The sequence below is a fragment of the Heterodontus francisci genome, chromosome 12 (genome assembly GCF_036365525.1).
Source record: "Heterodontus francisci isolate sHetFra1 chromosome 12, sHetFra1.hap1, whole genome shotgun sequence".
In the NCBI taxonomy this organism is placed as follows: Eukaryota; Metazoa; Chordata; class Chondrichthyes; order Heterodontiformes; family Heterodontidae; genus Heterodontus; species Heterodontus francisci.
The window spans coordinates 38,074,931-38,093,148 of NC_090382.1; the positions used below are offsets into that span (position 1 = coordinate 38,074,931).

General features: G+C 41.5%; 1 protein-coding gene across 3 annotated transcripts in view; it reads left to right on the top strand.

Moving 5' to 3' along the window:
• Positions 1 to 373: 373 nt before the first annotated feature.
• fam193b (family with sequence similarity 193 member B) overlaps positions 374 to 18,218 on the top strand; it is a 154,654-nt gene continuing 136,809 nt past the window's right edge. For 2 of the 3 annotated variants that reach the window (XM_068043346.1, XM_068043347.1), the window contains exon 1: positions 374 to 660. In XM_068043346.1, the coding sequence (XP_067899447.1) occupies positions 466 to 660 (195 nt within the window). In that variant the 5' untranslated portion in view covers positions 374 to 465. Of the gene's footprint in view, positions 661 to 4,265; positions 4,356 to 18,218 lie in introns of all 3 variants that reach the window. The other variant, XM_068043348.1, reaches the window with a different exon arrangement.

Genomic DNA, 18,218 nt, shown 5'->3' on the forward strand with positions numbered 1-18,218 from the left:
CTGAGATAGAAACTACTGTTCGCAATCAAGATTAGATGAGATAGGTGGTTGAATGAAAAAAGGGTTAAAGAGTTATGGGAAGAGAGTGGGTAAATGTGATTAGGACTATTTGCTGTAAGGATGGGAAATGCCGACCTGGACTAGATGGGTCAAATAATAATCTATGCCTCTCATGTATGTTTGCTCAGTTTAAAGCACTGTGAAAAAAACTTCAGCTGGATGGAGCCACCTGCTGCCTGTATGAAAGATGGCGGCCGCCGTTGTGCATTTACTTGTGACAAACGGGGCGCCATTTTTTTGCCTGCTTCCGGTTGACGTCGGCCCTCCCCCTTCCATCAACCACCCCCCCCCCCCCCATCTCAGTCGCCGCTGTCCGCCATATTGGATTCTGTTTCCCTGGAGCGCGAGCGTAGTGTGAGCGAGTGAAAGCGGATCTGATCAAAACGGGAGTAAACCGGAGTCAGAATGAGTTGCACCGAGGAGAAACATGTCGCCGGTCGAAGGAAGAAGAATAAACCGGGATCCGGCAATAGCGGCGGCACAAGCGCAGTCCTGGGAGAGAGCCGCAGCCCTAGTCCGGTTGAGGAGACGCCGAGTCCAGCGCACGGCGAGCAGCCGCAGCCGGGGATGGAGCCGGGCCCAGGCTGGGCCGGGGAGCAGGTAAAGCGCAGAGACCGCCCCTGGCGTGGGCTTTGTGTGTTTGGGATGGGTAGTTGATCGGGGTGAGCTATCCCCTTCCCCGGCCCGCGGCTTCGCAACATTTGACTTTGTTTCGGTGTTGGGTTTGCCATAGATGTGTGGAGTTGGGCGGATTGTCAGATGCTTGGGGGTGTCTCCATTGCATGCTGGAGGCTGGGTCAGGGCTAGTCTGTTAACTGATGGAGAGAGAACCCGCATCTATCTACTGGAAATGGAGATGATGCTGCTTAACATTGCACCTGTAAACAATTTCACCGTTAAATCTGTTGACTATAATACATAAATTAGCGTTATTCCTTCAAATGCTGGTAGCTCAGTGTTTTTGATACTAAGTGGTAGTAATTGGTGGCTGTCTGTTACTCTGCAAAAGTAATAGAAACTGAAACAGTACTCTCTATCAAGTGCATTGTAGGTGTGCCTTTCAACTTGTAAAGTACACAGACATGAGGATGAGATGTATTTTTGGTCCATTCATGGGTCGTTTTCATTGTCATCGCTTTGACATGGAACTGACTAGTCTTGAACTGGTGCAGCATTTGTGCCCATTGATGTGTTGATAAATGTAGTTTGGCGGAACAGCCTTACTTATTCTCAATTCATTATTGTGCTGTTTTAGGTTCATTTGAGCAGGACAGTCTCTTCTGATCAGTCAGTTTACTAAAAGAATTGAGCCCTTTCAGTGCACTACTAGTTGTGGATATTTTCTAGTAGAACTGTGGATTTTGAACCCAGCAAGGCATACTGCTTTGGAATGACTGAACATGATATCCGTGTTAAGAAATAAAAACACAGAAGGTTGGAAATGCATTGTAGACCGATCAGCATCTGAAAGTGGAAGGCAGTTTGATGGTTGGATGTTGGCCTTTGGAGCAGAATTACCAATTCTAATGAAGGCCTGTACTCCGATATTAGCCATTTTTTCTTTCAAACATTGATTCAATGCTGTCTGTTTCCAGAGTTTTAATTTTGAATTTATAGCACCCATGGCTTTTCATTTTACTTTTCTATGTTCACTGGGTGTGACGTGCAGAGGTAAATGATATTGAAATGGACATTCAGTTGTCTAATAGGTATTCAATTTTTATAAATACTCTTGCTTGTGAAAAGTATGTATGGTATACTAGTGCACCTACTGAAATTCTGATGTGTACAAAGCCTCCTTTTAAAGGGATAGAATACTATAAATGAGCCTGCCTGCATACAGACCAGGAAAAATATTGTATACTACGTCCCTGGAGTGATTGTAAATCTGGTGAACTGATTATACTGTAGTATTTTAAAATTTCTTCAGTGTTGACTAATGAATGGTGTAGGGCCATGGACGGAATGCACCCAGTGTCTCAAACCTGGACGTACTAAAACCCAAGGCAATGTTTCACTTTTCGTAGCCCATTTCTGTATGAGTTAGGGTTTGTCATTTTTGTCTCGCCTCTTTTGTTCTTGTGGCTTTCTGCTTTTTAATTCTTGCTGACTCTTATATTTTCTATCAGCGGTTCAAATGTTTTCTTTGGGGTTTTGTCATTCCCAACTTTGTTGTGGTCTCTGCCATTTAATGTTTTTATTTGATTTTAACCCTACCATCTCGTTGGATTCTCTGTCCTGTCGTTTTTTTTCTGGCCATGTCCTGATCATCTTAGCTGTGTCCTCTCTGTTGCTTGTTCTAAATTCTATGATTAAAGCTGCTGCAATGAAAACCGGCAAACTGTCTGGTGACTGCAGATATTTGTACAGTGGATGAGAGAAGAGATTGCTTTCGTTGTTATCATAGAAACAAAACTTAATGCAGTTGGATGTAGTGTTAATAGATGATCAAGTGTCAGCAATGAGTTACATAAAATTATGTAGAATATACAGCATGAAAACAGGCCATTTGGCCCAACTTGTCTCTTCTGGTGTTGAGTCTCCTCCCATTCCATTTGCCTCATCTCAGCCTTTTAGCATATCTTTCTATTCACTTTTCTGTCATGTACTTGTCTAGTCTCCTTTCCAAAGCATCCAAACAATTTGTCACAACCACTTCCCGTGGTAGCGAGTTCCACATTCTAACCACTCAGTAAAAAAAATTGATTTTTCTGTTGGATTTATTAATAACTCTTGTATTTATGGCCCCTAATTTTGGATTCTCCCACAAGTGGAAACCTTTCATAGTTTTAAAGGCCTCTCAGATTACCTCTGTGTCTTTTATATAAAGAAAAAAAAGCCTCAGTCTGTTTCACTTTTCCTGGTAGCTCTAATCGTAGATGACATTCAAACTCTCTGCTCTGTGTCTTTCCTTCCTCCTCCTCCTGTAGCTCCATTCATTTGATGGATCTTCCTAGTAGTTGTGAGAAGCTCTGTGATGTTTCAATATGGCTGAAAGGTGAGCAGTACTGGTATCTCAAGGTAGTGACATCTCCATAATTGAAGAACAGCAATGTAATGGTTGCGAAGGGATACTGGCCCTTAAGTTCTTGGCAGGTATTGTAAGTTTTTGATGTGTGAAATTATGGATGTGTGACGGTTTTAGTTTTAAACTTAGCTGTTGACTTAAAGAACAAACTAGTGCCTTTCACGACCTCAGGTCATCACAAAGTGCTTTACAGTCAATAAAATATTTTTAAAGTTAGTCATTTTTGTATGCAGGAAATGTGGCAGCCAGCTTGTGAACAGCAGGATTTCAAACAAATGAGAGAATTGTTAATTGTATATCAGTTGTGTTTATATGCAGGTGGAGGGCATTTATTGAGGTTTCAGTTGAGCACATATAAAGAGACACTTACTGAAACTGTAGTGTAGTTGAGTTCAGAAGTGTATGCTTGTAATCTTTCAGTCTATATGAATGTTTAGATTGAGTAAAGTTTGGCTCCAGTATCATTATTCTTCAACTGGCTTTCTGGGATATAACAATAATCATCTTTTTTTTTGATGTAGGTTGATGGGTAGATATTGGCCAGGATACTGGGCAGAACTGCCATGCTTTTTGAAATAGTGCCATTGGATCTTTTACGTCCACTTAAGAGGGCAGAGGAGACTCTCATCCAAAAGATGGCACCAGTGACAATGCAGCATGCTGTCAGTACAGTGGGACTTGAATAGCAACAACTTGCATTTATATAGTGCTTTTAATACAGTAAAACATCCCAAGGCGCTTCACAGGAGCGCTATCAAAAACAATTAAATATCAAAAACTCCCAAGGACACTTCAGGCTAGGTGACTAAAATCTTTGAGAAATGGAGAGGTTAAGGAGGTGGAAGCAGGTGGTCTTGGTGATATGGGGTTGGAAGCTCCGCTCAATCAAGTGGTATGCTAGGGTTGTGAATGGTCTGGTTCAGCCTCAGAATGGCCAAAGAGAGGGATGAAGTTAGTGGTGGGGACTGAAGACAGTGGCTTCAGTCTTCCCAATATTTTCTTGTGGAAATATCTACTCATCCAGTACAGGATGTTGGACAAGCAGTCTGACAAATCAGAGGCGGTGGAAGGGTTGCAAAATCTTCTGACTCGCTACCATTGAGCCGCGGCTGATACCCTAAGCAGGTGGACCGTGTAAAATCTTTCATCTTTCTCCTCCTCTTTTCCCCTTGCATAGATACTAATTAGACAAAATACCGAATGAGAGCTGCTAACTTGGACTTGCAGAATGTAAAATGTGCAGATGGAAGATTATTCCTCAGAGCCAGTAAGTTGAATCTGTAACATCCTTTCTGACTTGTCTTCGTAGAATTCCTAATTCCCAAATCATTTAAACCATAGGTTTTGATTCTACAGTATTATATTGAATGTTTACAATAAATATATGGTTTATGCCCAAACTTCTTCCTCCATTTCCTCTGCGTTCTCTACACCCCACCTCCCCTCCCTCACCCTCATTAGTCAGTCATTTTACATTTGTTGCTTTTAGGTTACAAACAAATGGCAAGCAATCTATTGACTATCATGGCACACAGAGTATAATAATTGGAGTGACCTTAAGGACAACTACACTTGAAAATCCATCAGTAAATCTTTCAGCAACAATTTCATGTCAGAACTTGTAGCTAAGGGGGTTGTCATTCTGGTTATGGATGTTACAAAATTGAGTTCACAGCAGTAACTTGTAGTAGAAAATTTCACAAAACAATAAAAGTTTTTTTTTTGCTGAGGTAAGATTCTCTCAAGTTAATTTTTTGTAATATGTACTTAAACCAGCCAAGAGGACTGTAGATCTGTTCCCAGGTCTCTGGCAGTGCCATTCTATAACTGGCTACTGAGGGAGGTGTGTAACAATATCATGGTGTTAAGGGTATGAGGAAATGTAGAGTGGTGTATAGTATTTCCTAGACTTGAGATCAGCCTGGTGGACCATAATATTTCTAATCCTGTGCATTCCTGCCTTCTCTCCTTCATCCCTAGTTTGAAGCACTCGGTCTTGTCCTCATCATGGAAATAATACTAAAGTAATTTCAGGGGTTGGTGGATTGTGAAATTGACCCATATCAGCATAGTAAACCATGCTGTGTTCTGGCTTCTCACTCGTCTAATCGTATTTCCCATACATTATTAAAGTGACATTAACAAGCGAATGAAAATAGATGACTTCTATTTTTAAACTTTAGCTAAGTAAATAAAACTGGCAAAGGAATAATGAATTATTTTGCTGAACTTAGATGGTTGTCTGATACTGTGGCCATGCTGTGAACTTGCTATTGTGTCTGTTTATAGTAAGAAGATGGTAACCTATAGATTGAATGTAACCAGCATTTGCACTCCTGAAATAGCATTCTGTTTGAACAGAAGTGATTGAAATAATGTCAGCTACCTGCCTATTAGCTCCATGACAAAAAGGTTGACTGTTGCTAGTAAATCCAGGTTGTCTGACTGTTGGGTTGCTGTGGTGCCTCTGAATAGAGACAGTTTTGTGTGTTGAATTGTGAAAAGCTATGTAAAATTCTTCTGCATTATGCATACAGAAATTCATCTTGTACATTAATTTGCACAATTACACTTCCACCACCTTGATTTTTAAATCCTGTGTAAATTCTCTGCCACAGTGGGTTCTCATCTCTTGGAGGTTAGAAACCTATGATCCTGAGCACAGAACTGATGTGTGGCATAACTCAAATAGATTGGTTTGTATCAGGTTTGGTATTTTTTTTGCCTGGTGATTGTGTAAATGTTAAATTGAGCCAGTGAGACTCAGGTTGGTATCCTATTTAATTTTGCATATGCAAGTTTTTATTATTCATTCATGGGATGTGGGTGTCGCTGGCTAGACCAGCATTTATTGCCCATCCCTAATTGCTCTTGAAAAGGTGGTGGAGAGCTGCCTTCTTGAACCGCTGCAGTCCATGTGGGGTCGGTACACCCACGATGCTGTTAGGAAGCGAGTTCCAGGATTCTGACCCAGCGACAGTGAAGGAATGGCGATATAGTTGCAAGTCAGGATGGTGTGTGGCTTGGAGAGGAACTTGCAGGTGGTGATGTTCCCATGCATCTGTTACTCTTGTCCTTCGAGGTGGTAGAGGTCGTGGGTTTGGAAGGTGCTGTCTAAGGAGCCTTGGTGGTTTGCTGCAGTGCATCTTGTAAATGGCAACTGTGTGTACCATTGTGTGTCGGTGGTGGAGGGCGTGAATATTTGTAGATGGGGTGCCAATCAATGGGCTGCTTTGTCTTGGATGGTGTGGAGCTTTTTGAGTGTTATTGGAGCTGCACCCATCCAGGCAAGTGGAGAGTATTCCATCACACTCTTGACTTGTGCCTTGTAGATTGTGGACAGGCTTTGGGGAATCAGGAGGTGAGTTATTTGCCACAGGATTCCTAGCCTCTGACCTGTGCTTGTAACCACGGTATTTATGTGGCTACACCAGTTTCTGGTCAATGTTAACCCCAGGATGTTGATAGTGGGGGATTCAGCAATCGTAATGCCATTGAATGTCAAGGGAAGATGGTTAGATTCTCTTTTGTTGGAGGTGGTCATTGCCTGGCACTTGTGTGGATATTGTCCAGATTTTGCTGCATTTCTGCACGGACTGCTTCAGTATCTGAGGAGTTGTGAATGGTGCTGAACGTTGTGCAATCATCAGCGAACATCCCCACCTCTGAACTTACGATTGAAGGAAGGACATTGATGAAGCAGCTGAAGATGGTTGGGCCTAGGACTCTACCTTGAGGAATTCCTGCAGTGATGTCCTGGAGCAGAGATGATTGACCTCCAACAACCACAACTACTGAAAGTGATCTGTCAAGGTGCAGTATCCTTCCACAGTTTTCACACCACAGCCTAGTTTTTGCAGCATTCTTCCCCAGCAGCTTCTATTATTACTGGTATTTTAATCAGTGAGTGATGTGGAGCTGTGTGCTTTCTGACTGTAACACCAGCTGGTTACCACAGCAGCTGGTCTGGCAGTCTCAACATGTTTTGTCCATACACTTATAATTCAGACTCTTAATTTCAAAACAATGCTGTGGAATGAGGTGTATATTGAACCTGTATGCTAAGTTATGATTTATTGATTGGAACTTGAATTCTGACGCTTGACTTTAAACAGTGCTGCAGTACAGTTATTGCTATTTGTAAGATCAGCTCTTCACTGTACCGGCTGGTAACTTTCCTTGTTAGGTTGGCCGAGTTTGGAAGAGCGGCGCTTCAAATCGAGCACCTGATTAAAATGAGGGTGCTGGTGATTGGAGTCTTGGCTGGCACTGACCAAATCTGTAAGAAATATATTCCCTCTTAGCTGCCGTATAATTTTTTTTGCCTTATTGAGCTGTGTTAAATCACGTGCCAGTTCTATTGGCCTCTGCTTAGACCTTTGCCACTGCTTGTCTCAGCCAGCTGTTGGAATGTGTGTCACAGCATCATGGGAAAGAATTGCTCAAGTTTTTTCTTTGGCTGTGAGGAGATATCTGGCTTTTACAGTTTCTTAGGTTTGATCTCAATCTCAGAGTTTTTAACTATGTTCCTCTGCTGTTGCACCATGATTGGTTTTCCAATGTGCAAGACAGGTTTGGGTTTTACCTAGTGATGGAAATGGTGACGCAAAGTTAGTCTGGGACAAGTATGGTGGCTATATAGTTGGTTTGTTGTCTCAAATTTTGGATTGGATTGGTAACATCAAATCAGAGATCATAAGTTTGCTTCCATTACCTTTAACTCTGTATGCAGATGTTAGTTTCGGTTCAGTTGCCAGTCTTTTAGGAACCCAAAATTAGGCTTGGTTTTCAGGCAGTGAAAAGTTTTGCAAGGGGCAAGTGTGTTGCTTTTTAAAAAAAAAATAAAGTTGATACAAAAGCTACATTTATCTTGTCCACTCAGATGCAATTGAACTGTTGCTTCTGAGCTAAGAGTTCTGCCTCCCTTTTTAACTTTGAGCATAGTTAAATGCAAGCAGTGGTTCCTGGTATATTGGTCAATCTAAACTTTGTTTTAGTGCAAGGTTTTATTCTTTCACTTTCTGAGAAAACATATACAACCTCTACTGTAAGCATGGGATGGAAGCATCCGCTCGACCCTCAGCCAACAGTGCGATATAATGACAAAAAGATCAGTGATTGAGCCTGTTTGTGGTGACAGTGTGTTTGTGGATAAGAGCCTAGCTTTTTTGTAGCACCTAGCCTTTTTGCAGCACCTTCCAACTTCAGAGAACTTGGCTGAAGCCAGAAATTGCTGAGGTCCTCCCACTCTGTGGCATGACTTGTTTCTGCTGCAACACACCATGCCCGAATCCTGATGTGTATCTTGAAAACTAAACCAAACTTTGAAAAGTGATTGCTGGCATCAGATCTGACATTCAAGGAAGGAAGTAATTTGGTATGTGCTATTTATGTTGTATGTGGGGGTGTTTGTGCAGTGGGTGATGTCAAATGATCAGCAGGGGAGAGTGGAAACAATAATTTTAGTGTCTTTCATCCATACTTGGAAATAATCACCTGCAGGTAACTGTTTTGAGCCTGCTGAGTTTGGTTTGGGCATTTAAGAGAATTAATTAAATTAAACAAATGCTGAAATGATCCCAACCTTCAATTTGTTTGGAAAGTGAGCATTTTATGAAAAGAAAAACATTATGCATGATTAAACCCCATGGTGTAATCTCTGAAAGATTAGCTTTTCCACAAAAGGGGTTGTTAGATTAGTCGTTCATTAGTGATGCTCAATCCAAACCTATATCATGCTATCACACATAGCTTTGGATTCCAGGATGCTAAAGTATGGTTGGTACATTGTAGTCACAGTCTCTTTGTAGAGATACCTAATTTTGACTCCGTGTTTGAATTGGCCCAGGTTGCTTGAGTACAAATGCATTATTAAAAAATTGGTGCAGTCATATTTTTCTAATCAATCTGTAAATGTCTTTGCATCAGATGTTTGTGTGCAACATTGAAGTACATGCAGATGTTTACATTTTTGTTTACATCCAATGGTGGTTCAAGTCATGAGTGGTGGAGGAAAAGCAGTGATTGGGAGGAGGCATGTTGCAGCTGCTCTGAGGCCATTTAGCTGTCCAAAATGACGACAAAGGGAGACTTGCCCCTGTATTGTGTCTAGCTAAATTTGAAATTTTTAACAGCATGCAGAGAACAGATTTCCGATCACCTCAGTTGACAATCAGTTACAGGATGCTGATCCAATCACTACTAATGTTCTGAGGAATATCAGGCCTGTATGGATACAAGATATTCAAACTGCACTGTTTGACATCCACCCTAATGACCTGTTGCATTTTATGGCTTATGATTGACAAGTGCTCTACAAGAGTTGAGATGCATAGAAATCTTCAACTCAATGATTTATTCATTGTTAAAACTCACCAATGAATGTCTTTTGTAACTTGGTGTTTTTGGGAAAAAAATTGTTGTTAGAACAATGTTTGATGCTTGAGGTACCAACTGTGTTGAGGTTAACTAGATGGCAAATAGTTGCATTAGATTAGATTAGATTAGAGATACAGCACTGAAACAGGCCCTTCGGCCCACCGAGTCTGTGCCGAACATCAACCACCCATTTATACTAATCCTACACTAATCCCATATTCCTACCAAACATCCCCACCTGTCCCTATATTTCCCTACCACCTACCTACACTAGTGACAATTTATAATGGCCAATTTACCTATCAACCTGCAAGTCTTTTGGCTTGTGGGAGGAAACCGGAGCACCCGGAGAAAACCCACGCAGACACAGAGTGGAACTTTTGTGGGTTTATGTCAGCTGTTATTTTCAAATATTTTCTCAGGTGAGGCAGAACTTTCCATCAACTGTAATATATTTGGTACTAATCTGTTGACTTGTGCATTGGTATTCATCAGTTCTAGCAAGAGTTGCTAGAGAAGAGTTTGCGGAGCAGAGTCGAGGCCTACTCCTCCCTTTTTCTTTGTTTCTAAAATGAGGGCAGGGTTGAAGAGATACTCGGGTGGGCGGGGGAGAAAATAATGTTTTACCCACCTTATTTCACTGCTGAGTTTTCTCACATAAGCTGATTGTGCTGCTAATATGTACAGTAGTTGCCCGTTTCAATTAATTTTCATAGAGGAGATAGATAATTAGGTACCAAAAGGGTCATTGAGGCTCATAAGATGGGGGCCCCAGTTATGTCAGCTTGTCTTACATGGCAGTTATTTTTCCAAAACGGAGATAGTTCCAATATATACCTTGTTTATATATACTGCCATTAATGCCATCCTGAGTTTTTCTGGAAGAAAGCCTTGTTGCCATGTTTTTACTCTACAAACATCAATTTTCTCCTGTCTGACATAAATCAGCTTCGCAGTGAACAAAAGATTATGTTCAGTTGTTTGTACCAGATTTCTCTTCATTCCAGTGCCTGATAATGTTGTTCCACATGTGTAGGAGTAACATTTGGGGATTCCCATTATACCATACTGTGACTTATTTTACAGATTGTGAAAATGACTTTATTCTGTAGGGACTCAATGTCACAAAAGACTGCTTATTTTCCTGTGATGAGTTGCTTTAATGAGGCGTGTGCAGTATGTGCATATGCATAACAGTAGAAATAAGCAGACCAAATGTTTCACATTTTCTATTCACAGAACAATAAATTAATGATGAATGGAGACTCCCGCTGACTCAACGGATGCATCAACAGTAAACTTAAAATCACAAGGAGTAGATTATTGCAATTGCTTGTGTGATTTAGGTTGCTTTATGAAATTGACTTCATTGTTTTTGTATTTGTGCATCATATGATGTGTAACTTTGAGATTGAGTGCTGGTTTCAGCAGTAATTCACAGAAGATGAGGGATTTTTGATTCAAATATATGCCATCATATCTTCCACATTGATCTTTAAAAGTCAGAGTTTTCTTTTGTGGCGTTTAGTAACTCAGGAAAATCCCCAAAAAATGTGCAGCAAACTGGGTTTCTAGGATTCTAAGAGCCCCAAGTTGATAGATTTCTTTATTAGTTTACTTGATAGATATTATTTCGATTGTTGCCTATTGCTTTTGGGTGGCTGACAGTCTTTTGTACATTAGGAGGGAGCGAGGGGCTTCCAGGAATGCACCAGTGGGCGGCACAGTGGTGCAGTGGTTAGCACCGCAGCCTCACAGCTCCAGCGACCCGGGTTCAGTTCTGGGTACTGCCTGTGTGGAGTTTGCAAGTTCTCCCTGTGTCTGCGTGAGTTTCCTCCGGGTGCTCCGGTTTCCTCCCACAAGCCAAAAGACTTGCAGGTTGGTAGGTAAATTGGCCATTATAAATTGTCCCTAGTATAGGTAGGTGGTAGGGAAATGTAGAGACAGGTGGTGATGTGGTAGGAATATGGGATTAGTGTAGGATTGGTATGAATGGGTGGTTGATGGTCGGCACAGACTCGGTGGGCCGAAGGGCCTGTTTCAGTGCTGTATCTCTAAACTAAACTAAGATGTCCTCACACAGAAAAGTTTAAAAATCCCTGATGTACAGTACATTGACTTAAGATGGTTGTCGAACCTCAGATGAGTCTGGTGATACATTCCAGTAAATCAAAGACTTAAATCCTCAGGTACTTTAAGTCACACAAATGACCTTTTTAGATGATGTTTACAGAAATATTCCTCGCCCCACCGGATCCTTCCGCTCCCCACCTCACTGGCTTTCTGCATCTCGGTTATGAAGCACCAGTCTATGCAGATTGCTTGCAGCAAGCCATTCCACCAGTCAGCAGTCATCACCAAGTTATGATAAAAGCAAAGTACTGTGGATGCTGGAAATCTGAAATAAAAACGGGAAGTGCTAGAGATACTCAGCATCTGTGGAGAGAGAAGCAGGTCATAGACCTGAAATGTTAACTCTGCTTCTGTCACCGCAGATGCTGCCAGACATGTTGAGTATTTCCGGCACTTTCTGTTTTTATCACTAGGTTATGGTATGGCTAGGTTGAAAATTTGATTTTATTTTTAAGCTGCTGACAACTTATAAGAAATTACAGTAATTCTGTTTATCTCAAATGATTTATGTACTCTGTGCTGAAGATGAGCAAAATACTATTCTGCAAATGTGTATGTATATATGCATAAAATATTTCCATAGGTTTGAACTTGTGAGCTGAATTCTATTTATAGAATTAAATAAGCCAAATCATCTTGTTGCTAAATGGACTCAAAGGTACCATAAGTCTACCAGATTGAAGACCCAGTACACTTAACAACACTGTGGGACAAGACTACTGTAGTAAATTGATTTCATACTGCTCCCACATACAGAAGGAAAGTTTTTGCACAAATGTTTTTACAGAGTGCCTGGACCAGAAACTAATGCAAATGTATTTTCTATATGTTGGCTCAGAGGACTATTTGCAAGTCTATTAACATAGTCATTTTGATCAACTAGGCATGAGCTAGTAAAATGTTTTACCCAAATCAGAATTTTAACAAGTTATGCATGACTAGCTGGCTTATACTGCATGCATACAGGATGTCATGCAGCCCCAGTGTGTTATGTTAATGTAATGGGTGACGCTTAATGTTGCATATAAATTTTTAAAGTCACAAATGTGTTCACTACAGTTGTTTGTATGAGTTTTGTAAGTGTCTCAGTTTAGGATCGTGGTCTTTTTTCCCCCGCCTGTCACTTTCCCATTTCCCCACCCCTGTCCCATTTTTTTCCCCACAGTGGAGTTAACCATTGCCAGGTTATGGTTCTGCAGGTTCCTGTATTCCTCTGACACCTCATCTAAATGGCCTTACTTTGTGTAAAAAAGACCAGACAGTGTTGGTAGACTATTCAATCATATAGGACTCGCACTGTAGTCCAAATTATTTGGTGGCCTTGCATGTACGTTTTCCAGGTGTGTTACTGGATAGAAATTGAGATTTCATTTTGGAATTTTTTGTTATTGTTAATAGTCCTGTGGTCTATCTTTTCCCCTCTCAAACGGTTGGGTACATACACTCCTGATCAATGTGCAGTCATCCAAGTACAAAGTTTTAATAAGAGCAGTTATATGTTAGGTAGATTAATTAACAACAGTATCTCAAACAGATTCTCTTTTTTTTTTCTCTTTACCCCATCCCACAACTTGAAAAACAGAATTAGAAGCGTCATCCCAGTATTAGCTCAATGGTTACACAGTAGAAAAAATATAATGGGCTATTATGAAGGAAGCAATTCAATATAATTTGCAGAGAGTAAGGGCAGTTAATCCCACACAGTTTGTTGAAAGGTGAATCGTGCCCATACATTTAGTGGTGTTCTTTTAAGAGATGAGTCATTGGTTGGAGCTTCATAATTTATTGTGGCAGGGCATTGAATGGTGTTAGACTTGCCTTTGCATGTTAAGGTTTCAAATTTTTTTGCATGGCAAGTTGTTGAAAGTGCAAACTGATAAGGCTGCAGCAAAGGAAATTTTTTATCTGTTCATGAGATGTGGGCATCACTGGCAAGCCAGCATTTATTGCCCATCCCAAATTGCCCTGGAGAAGGTGGTGGTGAACCGCAGATGCCCTTGTGGTGTAGGTACACCCACAGTGCTGTTAGGGATGGAGTTCCAGGATTTTGACCCAGCGACAGTGAAACAACGGTGATATAGTTTCACGTTAGGATGGTATGTGACTTAGAGGAGAACTTGCAGGTGGTGTTCCCATGCGCCTGCTGCCCTTGTTCTTCTAGATGGTAGAGGTTGCGGGTTTGGAAGGTGCTGTCAAAGGAACCTTGATGAGATGCTGCATTGCATCTTATTGATGGTACACGCTGCCACCGTGTGCCGATGATGAAGGGAGCAAATGTTTAAGGTAGTGGATGGGGTGCCAATGAAGCGGACTGATTTGTCTTACATGGTGTCGAGTTCCTTGAGTGTTCTAGGAGCTGCATTCATCGAGGCAAGTGCAGCGTATTCAATCACACTACTGACTTGTGCCTTGTAGATGGTGGATAGGCTTTGGGGAATCGGGTTGAGTTATTCATTACAGAATTTCCAACGTCTGACCTGCTCTTATAGCCACAGTATTTATGTGGCTGGTCCAGTTAAGTTTCTAATCAATTGATAACTACCAGGATGTTGTTGATTGTGGGCGGGGTGGTTTAGCAATGTTAATGTTGAATGTCAAGGAAAGATGGTTAGGTTCTCTCTTGTTGGAGATGGTCATTGCTTGGCACTTGTGTGGTGCGAATGCTTCTTGTCACTTATCAGCCCAAACCTGAATGGTGTCCAGGTCTTGCTGCATTCGTACAAGGAGTGCTTCATTATCTGAGGTGTTAAAGATGGAACAAAACACTGCGCGGCATCAGCGAATCACTTCTGACCTTATGATGGAGGTAAGGTCATTGATGAAGCAGCTGGAGATGGTTGGGCCTAGGACAATGTCCTGAGGAACTCCTGCAGCGATTGTCCAGGGGGTGAGATGATTGGTCTGCAGCAACCACAACCATCCTCCTTTGTGCTAGGTATAACTCCAACCAGTGGGGAGTTTTCCCTCCTTATTCCCATTGACTTCAATTATACTGGGGCTCCTTGGCTAAATGCAGCCTTGATGCCAAGGACAGTCGCTCTCACCTCACCTGGAATTCATCTCCTGTGTCCACGTTTGGACCAAGGCTGTAATGAGTTCTGGAGCCGAGTGGTCCTTCTGGAACCTGAAATGAGCATCAGTGAGCAGGTTGTCGCCGAATAAATGCAGCTTGATGGCGCTATTGGAGACACCTTACATTGTTTTGCTGATGAGAATAGACTGATGGGGCGGTAATTGGCTGGATTGGGTTTGTCCTGCTTCTTGTAGAATGTCATTTCTGGGCAATTTTCCACATTGTTGGGTAGATACCAGTGTTGTAGCTATACTGGGTTATAGCTAAGTTTGGAGCACGTGTTCAGCATTACAGACGGGATATGATTGAGGCTCGTATCCTTTGCTGTGTCCAGTGCACTGAGCATTACTTGATATAATGTAGAGTGAATCTAATTGGCTGAAGTAATATTTCAAAATTTGCAGATGACACAAAACTGGGTGGGAGGGTGAGTTGTGAGGAGGATGCAGAGAGGCTTCAGGGTGATTTGGACAAGTTGAGTGAGTGGGCTAATGCATGGCAGATGCAGTATAATGTGGATAAATGTGAGGTTATCCACTTTGGTAGCAAAAACAGGAAGGCAGATTATTATCTGAATGGCTATAAACAGAGAGGGGGAATATGCAGCGAGACCTGGGTGCCTCGTACACCAGTCACTGAAGGTAAGCATGCAGGTGCAACAGGTGGTAAAAAAGGCAAATGATGTGTTGGCCTTCATAGCGAGAGGGTTTGGGTACAGGAGCAGGGATGTCTTGCTGCAATTATGCGGGGCCTTGGTAAGGCCACATCTGGAATAATTGTGTGCAGTTTTGGTCTCCTTATCTGAGGACGGATGTTCTTGCTATAGAGGGAGTGGAGCGAAGGTTTACCAGACTGATCCCTGGGATGGTGGGTCTGACGTATGAGGGGAGATCGAGTCGGTTAGGATTATATTCGCTGGAGTTCAGAAGAGTGAGGGGGGATCATAGAAACCTATAAAATTCCAACAGGACTTGACAGGGTAGATGCAGGAAGGTTGTTTCCGATGGTGGGCGAGTCCAGAACCAGGGGTCATAGTCTAAGGATACGGGATAAACCTTTCAGGACTGAGATGAGGAGAAATTTCTTCATCTGGAGAGTGGTGAGCCTGTGGAATTCGCTACCACAGAAAGCAGTTGAGGCCAAAACATTATATGTTTTCAAGAAGGATTTAGATATAGCTCTTGGGTCTAAAGGGATCAAAGGGTATGGGGCGAAAGCGGTTACTGAGTTAGATGATCAGCCATGATCATAATGAATGGCGGAGCAGGCTCGAAGGGCCGAATAGCCTACTCCTATTTTCTGTTTCTAAGTCTGGCATCTGTGATCCTGAGGAACTCAGAAGTCAGACATCTGGGACCTGAGTACACAATGCAAACAACTGTATATCTCCTTAACCTAGCAGATTGAAGGATTGTGAAATTAACAACTCAAGGACTGCGAAGTAAGTGTATATTAGAGTGATTGAATTCAACAACAAGTTGCATTTATATACATCTTTCATGTAGCAAAACATCTCGAGATGCTTCACAGGAGCACAATCGAACAGAATTTGACACCAAGCCATATAAGGAAATATTAGGATATGTAACCATGGCAAAAGCACTATGTTTTAAGGGAGTGTCTTAAATGAGGAGAGAGATAGAGAAGTGGAGAGGTTTAGAGATGGAATTTCAGAACTTAGGGCCAGCCTAGCCATCAATGACAGAGTGATTAAAATAGGGATGCGCAAGAAATTGTGGAGCGTAGAGATCTTGGAGGGCTGGAGGTGGAGCAGAGACTTGGATGAGCTCAAGTTTATGGAGGGTGGAAGCTGGGAGGCCTTTCAGGAGAGCATTGGACGATTCAAATCTGGAGGTAATGGGCATCGTTGAGGGCTTTTGCAGCATGTGAGTTGGGGCTGAGGCAGGGGCAGAGTTTGGCAATACTATGAAGATGTAATGAATTTGTGGTCAGAAGCTCATCTTGGGGTCAAATACGACAGCAGGATTGCGAATAATCTAGTTCATCTTCAGGCAGTTGCCAGGGAGAGGGATGAAGTTGGTGGTCAAATGCACTGCCAAATGAGGTACAGAAAGAGAAATGGAGAGGAAAAGAAAGATTGGATTGAGAGAAAAAGATGATGGAAAATTAAAATATTAAAAACATATTAAATATTATATTTTTACATTTAAAATTTGAAGGAATGAGATTCCACACTTGTAATAGTTAATTTTCAGTGCCAGAGAAATTGATTGGAAGTAATTAATATTTATTCTGTTAAAAGGGTACTTTGACTGAAATGAGTAAGACTTGACTTTTTGTGAGGGGTTTAGTTTGTATTGCAAACACCACAATTTCACATCATTTGAGACATTTTAATGGTGAGGCAGCCAGTGAGATGCCATTTTTGTGTAGCTCAGACCGCAACTTTTTGATATTTGAATTTAACCGTGTAGCAGCTCCTCGCTTGAAGTTGCTTTACCATTTGTACATAAATAACAGAGAAGGCCATTAGCCTCGTTGTTGTTGTTTGGACGGTGGTGTTTGTTTGGATAGCAAATTATGGCCCAATGTGATTAGTTTGCAATCTCATTATTTCTATAGTAGGAAACATTTGATGAGATTGCTGAGCAGAAACCTGCAGCTGAAGTGAAAACAAAGTGGTTGGATGGATGAATGGAAAGCTAAGGATTGCTTTTGTTAATAGGGCAGCAGTTAAAGGAACAGGAGTAGACCATTCAGTCCCTCAAGCCTGTTCTGCTATTTAATCATTTCATGTCTAATCTCAACTATATTTCCTGCCTTCGATCTACATCCCTGGATACCCTTACCGAACAAAAATCAGTTTCAGTCTTGAAAATTTAAATTGTCCCAGCATCTACAACCAATTAAGGGAAACAATTTCATATTTCTGCTACCTTGCTGGAAAAGTGGTTCTTGATTTCACTACTGAATGGCCTAGCTCTGATATGATTTGCCCTTTTGTTCTGGATTCCCCCACCAGCGCAAAAGGTTTCCCTGTATCTGTCATATTGAATTCTTTTGTCATTTTAAGTATTTCGATTTGATCAACCTCAACCTTCTAAACTCAATGGTGAAGTCCCTCCAGCAGTTGGCTCTGAGGCTCATGATATTCATTGTTTATATTCTCATGAACATCATTGAAGTAAGCTTGTGGATGTGAGGAAATAATTTGGTAGAAACATGACATTTAAGATTAACAAATATGTGGTAATGCATATTGGTGCTGAATATTAGCATTATCATTAGATAATCTGGGACAGGCGCAAGTTTCAGGTGTGCTAGTTGACTGAACATTTGCAGTGTTGTATTACAGTAACTACAGAGGGAACTAGGCTGTTTGTGTATAAATAGCTCTGCCAAGTGCAACTAAGTGACAGTGATACGATGTGGCACAAAGTATTGGTGAATCAACACTTGAAGTGTTGCTCACTCTTGATAATGGCAGTTATGAAACACATACTGATGGGAGGACTGCTACTGCAGTGTGGCTGTTGACACAGCAAAATTGAATAGGAAATTTTGACATAGCGATTTAGAATGGGG